The sequence below is a fragment of the Trematomus bernacchii genome, unplaced genomic scaffold (genome assembly GCF_902827165.1).
Source record: "Trematomus bernacchii unplaced genomic scaffold, fTreBer1.1, whole genome shotgun sequence".
NCBI lineage: Eukaryota > Metazoa > Chordata > Actinopteri > Perciformes > Nototheniidae > Trematomus > Trematomus bernacchii.
In genome coordinates this window covers 1,928,643-1,944,104 of record NW_022987869.1, presented here as the reverse complement: position 1 = coordinate 1,944,104, position 15,462 = coordinate 1,928,643, and the positions used below count along the sequence as shown (strand labels likewise).

Sequence of the window (15,462 nt, the reverse complement as noted above, 5' to 3'; positions counted from 1 at the left end):
GGAAGAAAAAAAAGATTGAAAAAAGCAGTTAAGTCACAATAAGAAGGAGCTCTGGCTTTAAGCCACACCTTTATTAAAATGACTATGCAAATCTAACATACAAGCAGCAGACATAATTTAAAAAAAAACTTTATTCCAGAATGAATAAACAGAACAGCCCTCAATTGTCACAGAGTACTACATTTCCTTCAATATCACAAACATTGGAGAGATTTGTCACTTAGTTTCAAATGAGCATACAATCTAACTGCTTAATGATTCAGAAATAAAAGACAACACAATCTACCCATCTAAAAAGTATAGCTTGTGTTTCTACACTTCATCCCAAGCCAAGTGAAAAGAAAAAACCTACCAGTTTGCACCCAAGGCAATCTGATAACATTAAGTGGCACGGATTAGTTGGGCAAAGCAGGAGAGCTGCAACTATAGTGAGATCAATTAGTTAAGTGATTTAACTGTGCGTGCAACAATAGGAACATTTCAACAGATTCTGAAAGATGGGAGGGTGGCTAGATGCCTTGAACTGAAGTAGCCCTGACATCCTTTAGGGTTAGGGCCAATTCAGAGTATAGTATGAGAAAATGTATGAGCGGGAGCCTGCTGGAAGAAGATCTCAGTACTCCTCTCCTGGGGCCTCCATCTTGTAGCCATTTTCACTGGAACCATAGCCATCAGCGGATGGCACAGACTGCTGGTCGATCATCCCGTCCTGACTGTACTCATCCATGTGTGGAGGCGCTCCCCCCTCATCCTCATTGCCCATCTCATCTTGGGGTAGCGCATCATCTCGTAGGGAGCCGTGGCGCTCCTCTCTGCGTTCCCCCCTGTCTCTCTCCCCCCGCTCCCTCTTGTGCTCCCTGTCTTTGTCACGGTCTCCCCTGCGTCTGTCTCTGTCTCTGTGGCTGCGCCTGCGGTCTCTTTCCTTTTCTTTACGCTCTTCCATGCCCTCACCCACTTCACCCTCATGTTCCTCCAGCACCCGCTCCCCACCCTCCGCAGCCCCGTCTGCTTGACTGACCTCCTCCCCTTCCAGACCTTTGCCCCTCTCCCTGTCTTTCTTACGATCTCTGCTCCTGCTCCTTCTCTTCCGTTCTCGACTCCTCTCCCTACTCCTGTCGTCTTCTCCCCCTGCTCCGCCACGTTCCTTCTCTCGCTCTCGACGCCGGGTACTACCAATGCTATCCTCCACTGCTCCAACCGGTCTTTCTCTCTCCCTCTCTCGAGAACGGGTACGCCTACGACGTTCGCGGGAACGGGACCTTCGGCGTTCTCTGTCCTTGTCCTTGTCTCTGTCACGCTCCCGGCTGCGCTCCCTCCGCTCCCCTCGCTCCCCACGCTCCCGATCACTAAGAGCAGGTCAAATTAAAGATCGTTTTACAAAAAAGCGATACATTTTATACTAAAAACAGATCTTTCCTGAAAGTACTTACCCGCCAATAGGCCGATCGTCATAACGTGATGCATCATCTCGGCCTGAGTGCTTGATGTTGACATCGGCTCCCCCTCTCCTAGTGCCACCCAATCCACCACCTAGTTAAAGGAAGAAAAGGAAAAAGATAAATACGTGTCAACTTGTGACCATAGCATCAATCATCACACTTGGCTTTGTCGGCAAACACCCAATGTGTGCCATACAACATTTGAGTCATCCTAGTGGAGATGCTGACTTGTAATTAGCTTTGACAAACCTAAGTCTCAAAATGTCCGAACTAATACAAATTAGCATGTTTATGAAGGGGGTTGGAAAGAGCAACAGGACAGGAAGCAGTGATGGTGAGAGGTTGATGTTACGCTGCTGCTCCGCAGTTTCTGAGAGTGACAAGAGCCTGTGAATAATATCTATGCGGTAGGTGTCTTGAGGTTAATAAGAGGTAATCATTGAGACATAATTAGTAACTTCAGTTACACATAGACATAGAGTATGTATGTAAACAAATAACAGATTTAAGAATGAACCACAACACATCCGACACCCTGAGTTTTTCTTTACAGGAGTTCACCATTTGTACAAACACATTTGAGCTGTAAATGAGAAACAGCTGACCTAGCCGACGAGGGTGCCATCCTTTGACAGTGCGTCCTCGTTCCACATCCACCAACACTCTCCTACCGTCGATTTTCTTCCCATCTGCGTGTTTGTAGGCGGCTGGAGAAGAAAAATGGAGAAAGGGAAAGGCAGACGTGAGATATTTATATGACCATCAATGTGGCCAAGGAAACAAACAGTGCATTATTATACTGACCAGGAGCAGGCGAGGCCGAGATGGCTGCTCTCTGGGTAAAAGCCGAAGGAAATGGGAGCAGACTTCCTTCCACCCGATGAGTGACTTCTATGTTACACTTTTTACTGCATCTTTTAAATACCCAGCTCTATTTTTTAGCAATGATAGTAGTAATCCTATATATTTCTTAAAGTACTGTTATCATTGCAACTTAATATATCGGGTACCAATATGTGACTTTTCTGTTTTTTTACAGGTTGAATTTCTAAAATTTCTATCATATTAGTAAAACATGGTTTGAGGTTTTTGTACAAAGTTTAGACACTATTTGGCCATGACAAAAGCTTGGCAGATAACCCGATAACAGCATGTCACTAGTCAGGGAAATCGAATGCATCTTAAACTTTTAGCTGTAGGATTTTTCTCATTGAATACATTGGCATGGTAGTAGAATGTTCTGTGATAGCAGCTTTGATCTCTGGAGATATTTTACAAGCTTTATGGGAGATCAACATTGATAAAAAAAGGGGGCTCCGACATTTGGCAGATTTCAAACCTCGTATCTATTTAGACCTAGTACCACACCTCGTTCCATTATACCACACAATAGTCTCTGATCCATCTGTGAAAAATGAAAGTTGACATCTGGCTCATCCTGGCTGCTACACTGGTCTGTAGTAGTGACGATCCCTGAGGAGAAAACTGAACATCCAAAAGCAGGGCCTTACCAAAACCCATCAGTAATCACAGTCCGAGGGCCTTACCAAATCCTCAAATACACATTCTGAGGGCCTTACCAAACTCCCTCACTCATACTATACAGAGGTCTTACCATGCTCTCTCACTAAAGGGCCTTTTAAAGTCTCTGCCCCATTCTTAGGGCCTTACCAAACTCCCCCAGCACCAGAATACACATACCATTACCAGACCTCTATCAGGGGCCTTACCAGCACCCCCCCCACCCCCCTTTATGAGTTCACTTAGGATGACATCATTCATCCAATGATAGGGCCTTACCAAACCCCCACCAGTCCTAGCAAAACTGAAAAAACAACATTGTCTTTTGTAAACCTACAAATTCAATGAAGTCTTGTTCACTGACATGTTGTTGATCTTAAGTGTTGTGAAATATCAGTAATCCAATGTCTCAACCTATTTACTGACATGAAACTGTAGAAACAATTTCTTTAACATTTTTGACTTTACTATTGTTATGAGTTCATGTGTAAGGCTACAAAAACTAGTGTCTACCTTTGTTATGTAGTGAAGACATGTATGGAAAGCCCATTTAGCAGTTACAAAAATAACTCCCCTCATCGACCATTTCTATTAAAGCCAGCTCAGTCCCCTTAGTTTGGACAGTATTGTACATCAACCCCAGCTGGATTTAATATTTTATAAATGAAAAGGGGTCGTGGCTAATTAGCACCTACAACCTGCCGGACAGAGAACATTTTGCTCCAAAATAATTGGCAGATTAAGGAATAAAGTCACAGAAAGGTTTATATGTATAAATTGTGACACAAAAGTATGGATTGACATGCACAGGATAATAAAATAAACTGTTTGGTTAAGATAAATGTGCCTGTACACAGTGCCAAACTGACATGAAGATTTAATATACTTTTTCAAAATTATTAGTCGACAGTCAATGCAGGTTACATTTTCTGTACAGCCTACATAGTTACAGAATACTAAGGAACCTACCACATATGTTTCTGTATTTAAAGGAATAAACTCATGAGAATCATTTTACTGATGTGGCTTCCCTGCTGGATTAAATTACAATTAACTCCACAAAAATGTGCAAGGATTTACAGCTGTGTAACATTTCACTTGGATTTCACCCTCCCTTTGCCCTTGCATACAGCTAAATTATTGCTATTGAGAAGCATACGCCCTACTGAGGTGGCTTCAACAAAAAAGGCAAAATCATTGGGTAACATTTAAAAAGCTAGTGGTCAGGGGTGCGTTCAATGGTCAAAGCCTAACATCCAAGTAGTAGTTACTGCAGTAAAAGCCCTTTAAGGCTTGCAAAGTAATACACTTTACCCATTGAACGTAGCTCCTCTTTCCTATGTAGGAGATGGAGGGTGGAAAGAAATCTTACCCATCATACAAACCCATTATACCAACCATATACTGAGCTGTGGTAGTAGGGTGTAGATGTATCATAACCATCATCATCTGCCAGCCAGCTCTGGCCAATAGCCATCACAGATTGGCGGCTGCAGTGGCAATGAGAACAACACACAGTTAATATACTGTTTAGCCCCACATCCCCCTCAGTTCACCCCCTGATGTGACGACATGATGCTGTGGTCTTGACGAGGCAATTTTATATCTTAGAATGGTGTTATTGGGCTAGATTGCACCATTCACTCGTCTAATGACAGTACTCCCTATTCACTATGGCATCACCATCAGTTTAAAATCTACTCTAACTCAGTAAATTGAACCAATCTCACATTGACCAGGTTTGAAGACTACCAATAAACACGTTTGCCAAAACAAGCTAGGTTTCCAACAGTCCGTAAAACATTTTTGGCCAACAAGCTATTGATGCTTGGTGACCAATATGACCATTGTGCTTACCATCACAGTCCCACCAGGAAAGATGATCTTCCACAGAGCTACCACGCTTAACAGTTTAAGACAGTGTGCCCTTTGAAAGGCCAGAGGTTGAGGTTCACAGGTGAAAGACAGTTCTACCTCTTGATCCTCCCTCTTTTCCCAGAATGCCCCACTGAATGAAGTGGTTCCCCTCCTCAACCAGACTATTAGTCAACCAATGACACGCATCAAACACAGACACACACATCACACAACCACCAGACTCTGGTTTCAACATGCAATTGGAAAAACATAAATCTGGTAAAGTACTCTGATTCTTTGGATTCAATAAACCATATATTTGGTTTGATTAGATGGTAGTCACCCTTGTAAGGGAGAATGTTGACAACCCAGGATCATTCCCTAAAATATCAATATAGTAAAAAGGAGAGGGGGTTCAACTGAAGAGCCCGCCTGCATGTCAGACATCAGTCTTCATAAACCTGTGATCATACATCATCATGGTTTTGGCTGAGAGCTCTTAATATTGGTACTCACAGTGCATGTCTCGTTCATGCTCATACTCAATGAATGCATAGCCCCTAGGCTTTCCCGTCCTCTTGTTGTAGACTATGTAAATCTGAAACAAACAGGAATGGAGGCATTAGTTGGCTGTGGAATTCATCTTTACCCAAACAGATCTACCACACCCATTAGATATACAGGCCACAAACTTTAGTTGAATCCAAACCAGCTGAAACTTAACAATAATAAAATATAGACTTGTTTAATATGCCATCTAAAAACATCTTTCTGTAAATACTTTTGTGACCTTGAACTGTTTATTTTCGAATGGTGATTAAGCGATTAAAGCGATGCGAAGATTTGCAGCACTTCAATTGCTCAAGTTTGACCGCAGCTGTCAGCTGTTTTTACTTGTGTTATTTAACCAAGACGCGCTGGCTAGGAGGCAGGGCTTATGTCCATGTAGATACCAACAAAAGTAGACTAAACGGCAGATAAATTGTGGCGCAGTTGCGCTTCAGATGAGGCCCCCTCATAACGGCAGATAAACTGTGGCGCAGTTGCGCTTCAGATGAGGAGGTGAGGCCCCCTCATAACGGCAGATAAACTGTGGCGCAGTTGCGCTTCAGATGAGGAGGTGAGGCCCCCTCATAACTGCATGAACCCGTATGGCACAATACAACTCAGACTGGCTTACCTGTACGTCAATCAAGTGGCAAATGCCATAGTAAGGATGGATGATAGGCTAACTTAAAAAAAAAAAAGTCTTTCAATGCCATGCGATCTACCCACACTACCTTTGCGAACGACCAGTCGATCGACGTATTGGGCACCCCTGCCTTAGACAGTCTGTAGTTTGTACATTCAGAACTTTTCTCCAGTTTCTGAACAGATATGAGGAGCTGTGAGCTCTGTGTGCTAACAGCTAATGTTTTGGTTTTCTGATTCAACGCCAGGCAATCACGCCACAAGTGTGAATTTGCGACTATGCCTTGACATGTAATCGGGCACCCTAAACAAAAATAGCATCACGTCCGGTGTGAATGTACCTTCAGACTTGCAGTTTTATTAACAACAGTGTTCAAATGTGATTTAAATCACTATTTCGAATTTTCTGCTAAACTGACGATGCACAACTGAATCTATTTAAGAAAGCATATTCAAACCAATTGGGAATTGTACACAATGTATGTTTCCTATCTTTGCTGCTTAGGTTTTTTTTTTTTTAAACACAACAATGACAGACTAAGGAAAAACATTTATATTAATGGATTTAATGTCTTGGCTTGCCGGCAGTACAGTACAGTACTTGCAGGAAGATGTTATGGCTACTAATTGAGGAATTAAGAGTATATAATCAGTTGGTGTAATTAAAGTTACGTTTGTACAGGTCTCAAGATGTGAGAAACAGAAACTGAACATACCCGCTTGATGGGACCATAGACCTCAAACTCACGGCGAAGCTTGGACTCTGTAGTATCATAGTTCTACAGTAGAAACAGAATAACATTAGACATAAACCAAAAATATTAAATCACATTACCTTTGTCTACAGACCACATTTCAAAACACAAATTCATTTGTTTCAACATACTCACCACTCGTGCAACAAACAAAGTCTTGAAGGCATCCCCTTGTGCATTGGGATCATTATGGGGGTCCCCTGACATAATGCAAATGGTAAAATGAAATTAGTTCACGACAAGTAACCATATACAGTGAAAAAGCATAAATTGTACGGCACTAGAAAAACGTACAAAGCTTGAGCTCCGTCTCCACCACTGCTTGTCTCCTCTCAATCTTCTCTCGCCTCTGCAAAACAAAACATTTGCAGGAAATGGTCAATCTTCCACAACTGTACAGACACCCATGTTTCAGAAAGAATCGTATCAAAAGCAGCTGTAAACTGAACATTTGTGGTAGAATCATGCATGAATCAGGTCAAGTAAGTCAGTAGAAAAATAAATAATACAATATTTGTAATTCTATATTGACATATGTAAGTGGGACACTGTCTGTATTACAATTGGACAATGCTAGTCTTTGCTAAAAAAAAAAATCCCCCTGTTGGGATTGAAGGATCATTTTGCCCACTGGCATCAGCTTTAATGATAATAAAAAAAAGTGTATACAGCAACCCAATGAGAAGAACAGACAGGTAAATATATGATATGGATGTTAGCCATTGGTATCAGAGGAGTCGGTGCATTCAGGCTCTATTTATTAGAACGAATATTGGGAGAAAATATATAAGATTATAACAAATAAAGGTTTAAATGTGTTTGGATATCCCTGTTTGAACTGTTGGATTAATAGTGGAAGGTGCATTACACCACCTAACACCACCTAAACAAGACCATCCCTCGACTGGCTCTGGAACTGCTTTGGTAGGAAAGGGGTATGAGGGAGTTAGAGTTCAGTGGCTGAGCGGGGTGAAGGTGCCAGAGCTATGCATAACACTGGCCTATATAGGAGGGTGGCTAGAAAGACGCCATTATTCAACTATAGTGATATCAAAGCATGTCTGGAGTTTGCCAGAAAGGATTAGAGTGACCCTTTTAAGATTTGGGAGAGGGTTTTAGGTCTGATGAGACAGAGATGCAGATGTTTTTTCTCAAAATTCAAAGCCCTAGGTTTGGCACAAATCCGCAAATTTGCCCATGCCTCGAGGAATACCTCTCATGTTGCTTGATACTTTTCATCAGCAGGGACTGGGCATCTTGGATGGAGCAAAATACATGGAGAAAAATACGGTGGGCCGGTTTAGCACGTTTGCCCCTGTCGGCCACCTGGAAATTGCTTTAGTGTGCTACAAAAAAACAACTTTGGAGAAACGAAACCCTTCAGCAGGACAAGGATCCAAAGGACAAGACCAAAATAACACAGCAGTGGTAAAACAATAGAAAGGTTAATGTCTTAAAGTGGTCAAGTCAAAGTCCAGATCTCAACCCCATCAAAACACTGTTTGAAAACTGCGGTTCACAGGCATCATCCAACCAACCCGAACAACCTGGAGCCAATCTGCCAAGAAGAACGGGCAAAATTCCCTCCAGAACACTGTGCAGAGCTGGTAATTCGGTTATCTTAGAAGACTTCAGGCTGTTATTGCAACAAAGGGTGGCTCTAACAAATACCAATGTGTAGGGGTTGTGATGCATATCCCTCATCCCCATAAGTGAATGTGTTTCAGTCTGAATTGACGCCGTTTGGCATCACAACGCCGTTATTAAAGTTGTTCTGGTATCAGACAGGTTATGGCACCTCTCCAGCTACCAGTATCTGCTCTGATGGGGACTCGAACCGGTGACCCATCTCTTTCCTAGTCCCTACAGATTGAGCTACTGCTTTGATCCCAAAAGGTGATGCCAGAACCCATTTTAAACTATTGTTTTAAAAATGTATAATATTCAAGGCACTTGCTTAAAGTATCCCCAACAAGGAGTTTGTCAGCCATGATCAAACCCACTATCTATGCTTTCACTGTCAATTACTTTGACTATGCTACAGCATCACATACGAGAATATTTTACAGGCTGGTTTGTACTGTATCGATGTCCAAAAAAAAAAGTACTGATGTTCCATCATCAGATTATAGCAGCATCTATGCAGGGTTTTAGACAGCCTTAGTTTTAGTGTCTCATACACACGGCTGTTACATCCTGAGCCTGAACTAGCACATCTACATAAGTGTGGGGGGGGGGGGGATCATGTCAAGGTCATCATTTCATAGCTCACCTTTCTCTCCAGCCGCTCATCACGGGTCTCTGCCCTTGTGGGTGGGGGGGCATCTCTAGGATCCTGATCACATAGGGATTTAAAAAATAATAATTAGAATGGGAACGTTCGCTAGAAAAAGAAAGGTAACAAAAATCAACACATAAAGATATAACAAAAGAATAGCTACTGACCTCGAAATGCCTGATGAATGGTGCGATGCCGCTGTACGGCTGGTTGTGATGCTTCTCATGGGGTAGCTTCTCCAACTGAGACAGGAAAGGGATCGGGTCCCGTGGGGCAAAGAGAGCCAGCAGATTCGGGGGTAAAAACTGCGTCATCTTTCACCTAATAATAACAACAGTTAATACCATACAATTACCAAACACGAACTTCAACATAAAAATACCAGTAAATCGCAGGCCCACACCAAGAACGGAAGCTCGCAGACAGCACACACATGTGCCGATTGTTGTTTACGACTTCCATCAGATACCCAGTGTGTACGTTTTATCACAAAACCAAACATCATTGTTTATACACAAACATTGTGTTAATTCTAGATAGAACTGACGCAACAATAGTTTACCTCCGGTCATCATCGCTACAGCACTGGGACCGTAGTGAAGGTATTCAACCGAGCATTCAAGCTAAGCATGCTATCAATGCTAACAAGGAGCCTCGAGCTTATTTCTTACCCTCTCTCCTCCAATATCTTCAGAGATCACACCATGAACCAGGAGGACCAGCGAACGGTGCAAGCAGGCCTACCGAGCCACGTTACTTTAGCAAATCGATGGACCAACAATAAGTTAAAGGTGGTCCGCTGAACGTGGACAGGCCGTTCGGCGACAGATAGTTGAACGTGTGCGTTGTTTAGTTGTGGCGGTGGTGCGGTTGGCTGTATGTTGAAAATAAAATGGCGGGATGCCGTAAATCGACGAGAACTGACGTAAACCGCACATGCCGTGATTCACAATCCCAATCCAACACGTCCCACATACACCCCCATCTAGGATAAATTCAAAACCAAATGTATCACACCTTTACCTAGAATTAAAGCATATGGCATCACCATTACAAACTTAAAGAGGCAACCAAAACCAAATATATAATTAATATAATAAAAAATAAATATTTCCTTTTGTATTTTATTTACCTTTTCTTTATCTTTCTTCTTTTTGTAACCCCTTATGTATGTGTAGGCCTACCTGTATTCCCCAAATGTCAAAGTTGTATGTATGTTGTGTGTATGATGTTCATATATTTTTTTGAATAAATATGATTTGAAAAAAAATAAAATTATCATTCTTAAATGTAAAATATGTTAACATGTTTTTAGTAGCAGTTACTTGTAGAATGTTTTCCATTGAAATATTTTGGACTAATCAATTGTTTCAAGATATCAAAATGTTAATTTCATCTTCCCAGAAGGAGCTGACTGTTCTGTCAACTTAAACTATGCATCATTTAATTTTAATTGTATCTAACTAAGTGTCATAGTTAGTGTAAGCAACAGGAACGCCCTGTTTCTACACTTTGGAATACTCTTCTCTTTCATTTAAAAGAGCAGAGTATTTTTTCCAGCAGTGCCTTTATAAAAGCAGCATCTGAAAGTGTGGCTGATTAGTCAAGGAGTTGAACGATGGGCTCCTTCAACCTGACCTACTGAAACAAGTGGAGAAATAAGCCTGAAGAAAGTTTTGCATTACAAATCACCACCACCTACCCTAATTTGGTTCAAAAAATGTTTAGGTTTGTACGCTGTTACCAGTAAAACATTTGAAAGTTTATTACAATAGTGAAATGGTGCAGGAGTTATTTAATGGTTGACTCCCATGTTCCTGTTGAAGTACAAAATCCAATACTTTTTTCAATGCACACGTATATTGCTTTAAATTCAATATTCTTTGCCAAAATAATCCTTTCACCTGACAGGTGTTGCTGATTAAACAGCATGATTTCTACATGTGTGCCTTGGGCTGGTCAAAATAAAATGCCACTCTAAAAAGTCCAGTTTTTTCACTCTGAATTAGGCTAGTACATGGGGTGTCAAACCTGTGTGCCTGGTGTGTTAAGTGCTCAAAGAACATAATATTTGGCACCACTAATGGCGCATTTCCACTACACGGTCGGCCTCGGCCACACTCGGTACGGCTCGGTACGGCTCGGTACGGCTTGGCCGCGTTGGGCCTTAACAGGGCCGACTCACTTCATGCTGCGCTTCCATTAAAGTTTAGGAACTGGGGTAGTTACTATAGTAACGCAGTGTAGGCGGAGCCGTGACGTCATCTTCAATGAGAACTCTCTCTCTAGTTTAGCATACTCAGCCCGACTCAGCCCTGTTTGTTGGCCCCGATAGAACCACAATTTTGTCGGGCCAGAAAAGAGGTGAAAAAGTGGCCCCGGGCCGGGCCGGGCCGTGACTAGGCCTAGTGGAAGCACAACCAAAAACGGGCACGGCACGACACGGCACGCTTAAAGCGAGCTCCGCGCTGTAGTGGAAATGCGCCATAAGAGACTCATCATGGCAAAAAATACAACAGCTTGCAAGGAGAACTGAGAAGAGAGAAGATAAATAGATAAATGAATTGTTAGAGGGTCTGAAGAAGCAGCAGTCTGTTTTTTACCCCTAGCTGAGATATCAGTGATGCAGCAGTGAAAGCTAGCTACCTTATTAGTAGCGAAATAGCTTTACCATCAACGCCATAGCCTACTGTCAGGGTAAATTCGTGAAAACATGCATGCTGAAGGCTGCAGAAATCATGAGCCCTGAGAAGCGACAGGCTAAGCTAACATTAGCCTGACGAGAAACACTGTGGCAAATAGGATTTCTGATCTTTCTGTCATGTTTTGCATTTATGATTGCAATAAATGAGAGAGAAAAAAAAGTCGAATTGGATGCCCGCAAAAGTACAACCAGCGAGTATTGAGTCTCATACACAGTGAGTCTCTTTAGACATTGTAATGCTTGTTATTAACGATCTAAAAATGCATGAAAATATTTTTGGATGATTTAGTTTTATTTTGTGTCTAACTTTCTATTGCTGGGAAATGAGGGTGGAAGTGAATCGCTCCCTTCTCTCTCACCGCCCCCTGTCCCCATCCTCCCTCCCTCCCTTTTCCCGTTCTCCCAGACCCCTCTGGAGTCTCCGAGTGGTATTTTATCATGCTTTAATTAAGTGTTCGTCTTAATGGAATGTACCAACGTACCAACATTCCCCATTCCTATGGCGGCAAATCTCTGTCATAAATCACGAGGGCATATGAGATAAACAACTTCTAGTGCGAGAAAAACAACTTCTAGTGCTCAAAACTATAAAATATTCAATAATTTTCTGGATTTTAACCCTTTAAATGCCTGTTTGATTATTTGAATGACCTCATTATTTATTACAAAAAGACACAAAAAATTACATATTTTCAATATAATAATTAGTAGGGAGATGGGGCTTTGGTGGTTATTAGAGTCTTGGATATGTCAAAGATTAACAACAAAATTGATCTGATTGCATTATTATGTTTTGCGTAGTCAGAGGGTGTTTCTCAATGTCGAGGACGCTTCCTTGGTAGGACATGTCCCTCCGAGTCAGGTCTTTCAGAGGCTATGGCAAGAATCCTTCCTTTCATTCGGAGAATGAAGAATGAGACAGGCTAGCAAGTGTGCAGGTGGTCGTCATATGAGAGGCCCAGCCTTACATTTTCCGCCAAAGATTTTGGAAATTGGTCCGTGCGCAAAGCATTGTGGAGATTTTAAGACCGCGGAGGATACACTGGTGCATCCTCGAAATTTCTCGCAACGAAGGATTCAGTCCTCGGTAGAATTCCAAGGATCCTGGACATTGGAACAGTCCTTTGGCGGGATTCGATAACGTAGCATCCTTGAAATAGTGGCTCTGGAGGAGCCTTCCTCGACATTAGGCGCTTTCACACCGGAGTACTTTTCCCAGGAATAGTTCCTATAGTTACTGGGATTTTATGTTCACACTGGATCTGGAACTAGAACTTTTCTTTGCAAACCTTTTGCGAACCTTTTCACCCCTTTGTAGTCCCTGCTAGAGAGCAGGTACTTTCCTGGGAGAAAAAGGTTCCCATTTCTGATTGGTTGGGCGAATGGCAAACCACGGCCCGTAAAAACACTTTTTGTTGTGAAGCCGCCATTGTATTTGCTGGCATTAGCATTATTAGCATTAGCATTATCCCAGCGCACCAACGGAGAGAGACTAACTTATGGCAACACAAAAAAAAACATGGGAGCGTTCTGGCGATTTACTCGGAAGGCTTCAGTAGAAGCTGCTGGGAGTCCCAGTAGCTTCTACTGAAGCCAGTCCCCAACTCCGGGGACTTCCGGCCGGGGACTTCGGATGGCAGTATACGCCATGAAGTTGTTTGCGGCCTGCCAGTAAACCCAAAGCAGAAGAAGAAGAAGTGACGTCAGCGGCTTCATTTGCCTAATCCACCCTCAGGGACTTATTCCGGTGTGAACGCGATCTGCTCTTTAGTTCCGATTAACTAAGTACTGGGAACTAAGTACGGCAAAGTACTTGGTGTGAATGCGCCTATTGAGAAACACCCAGATACTACCTCTGGACACCTTCGTGGCCAAAAATGCCTCATTGACTTCCATTCAAACCACATTTTTTGATCTCACTGCCATTGCAGTATAAAACCATGCATTTTGTAATGTCAGCATTTCATTTAGAAGAAAAGTAGTGATATTTGACATTTCTACTATATTCCACCAGATTCAACCACTTTCCCACTGTAGGCCGATGCATGAAATTCTTGTATTTTTGCCAGTGATATTATGTTATATATGGGGGCCCCAAGAGTGGTGTGTGTGTGTGTGTGTGTGTGTGTGTGTGTGTGTGTGTGTGTGTGTGTGTGTGTGTGTGTGTGTGTGTGTGTGTGTGTGAGAGAATCTGTAAGCATGCACTGATCATTTTAGGGGTGAAAAAAGGGCATCTTTTGAGGGATGTGTTTCTAAAAAAAAGGGCAATAAGAATTACTAAAAATGTTGGCTATTGGGAACATACAACTCCCAGGTAATATTCAAATACATTTCAATAATCATGTCCTGACGTAAAACTGTTTAAAAAAAGGTATAAGGACATGATCTTCGCAAGATACAGGGATGACATTATTTAATCATAACTGTGTTTTATTTATTTATTTATTTGGTTTGTTATTTTATTTTTTCTTGATTACCATTTACCTCTTTTATGTATTTGTTTTTTTTGTTATTTGTTGTCATTATGTTTTTGTTTTTTAATAACAAATGTATTTTGGATGTTAGATGTAAAAAGATAGTCTTTTATATTTGTCTTATAAAATATGACATACAACGTACATTTTATATTATATATATATATTGTAGTAATAATGATATCTATTCTATTTAGAATTGTAAATGCATATTGTATGTAGACATACATTTAAAAATAAATGTTAATTTAGTTTTTGGGAGAAGGAGTGGGATTAAATAAATGTAAACTTCTTCCCACGTCTTTTCGGATGTGTAATTAGGTAGATCATTTGTTTATATATAATTTGTAAGTCAATAATATTTTGTTTATCAATGTGATACTGCTTAAGTTTGTACAGTATCATAATTCTCTTGTTTCATTTCATTATAATTTTTTTTATTATTGTAGTGCATGTTTGAAATAAATCAAATCAAATGTGTCGTTGAAGAGGTGATTGATTACTCAAAAACTAAAATAACTGTTAGTGTGTTTATGCACCTGGCTGCCAAAGATAAACATGCAGTTTTGCTGAGGGCTTATTTCCTTAGTGAGCAGAGAAGGAGAAAGACCTGGAGCAAAGAGAAGGAACAAAAATGAAGACGCATTTCAGTGCATAATCAATCTTTATTTATTTAGAAGACGGGTTTAGAAATGGTCAGGCAGCCTTTATCTGCCAGCGAGCTGCAGGACTCATCTGAAGAAGACACAAGCTTGAAGGGGGGCTGTCGTAGCAACAAAAAATCCGCTGCGGTCTAGAGAAGATTATCAGTTAGGTAACAAACATACAGTTACACAATAATCGTATTAAAGGTATCAAAGATCTTTTAATACTTGCAAGTAGGACGTCTCCACCAAAGAGAGCGTCCTGTTCTGTGTGTAACACTCTTCTTATAGGAAGAGACCAAATCTTATTTACATTTCAAACAACATTGGTTGGTTTTGCTATAAATTGATATTTGTATTGATATTCTAATGTTAATTATGGTTGTTTTATGTTTTTTGTGAGTCACTTTGGATAAAAGCCTCTGCTAAATAACCATAACATACGGTTTCATTAAACAGATAAACAAAAAGGCTAACTGTTGGTTTTGCAGCAAGCCATCATAGGCTAACAAGTGTTAGCTTCGGCTAGCTAACGTTAACATTGCTGTCCAATTCAATACACCAGAATAGTTGTTAACGTTAAACAAACAACACGATTC

At 41.2% G+C, this 15,462-nt stretch overlaps 1 protein-coding gene across 1 annotated transcript; it reads right to left on the bottom strand.

The window, feature by feature from the left end:
- Positions 1-43: 43 nt before the first annotated feature.
- On the bottom strand, positions 44-9,928 carry snrnp70 (small nuclear ribonucleoprotein 70 (U1)). Its single transcript, XM_034113573.1, has 10 exons — positions 9,713-9,928; positions 9,209-9,362; positions 9,036-9,098; positions 7,058-7,112; positions 6,899-6,963; positions 6,725-6,787; positions 5,334-5,415; positions 2,045-2,146; positions 1,431-1,530; positions 44-1,346 (listed from the first exon to the last, which is right to left on the bottom strand). Exons 2-10 carry the CDS (start codon positions 9,353-9,355, stop codon positions 614-616), a joined length of 1,410 nt encoding a protein of 469 aa, XP_033969464.1. The 5' UTR covers positions 9,356-9,362; positions 9,713-9,928; the 3' UTR covers positions 44-613.
- Positions 9,929-15,462: the final 5,534 nt, after the last annotated feature.

Excerpts from the sequence above, each read along its gene's own strand:
- snrnp70 (XM_034113573.1), bottom strand. The coding sequence starts at position 9,355 with ATGACGCAGTTTTTACCCCCGAATCTGCTGGCTCTCTTTGCCCCACGG. Across the intron at positions 9,099-9,208 it reads CATTCATCAGGCATTTCGAG|GATCCTAGAGATGCCCCCCC; the intron begins GTCAGTAGCTAT and ends CTATGTGATCAG. Across the intron at positions 1,531-2,044 it reads ATGGCACCCTCGTCGGCTAG|GTGGTGGATTGGGTGGCACT; the intron begins GTCAGCTGTTTC and ends TCCTTTAACTAG.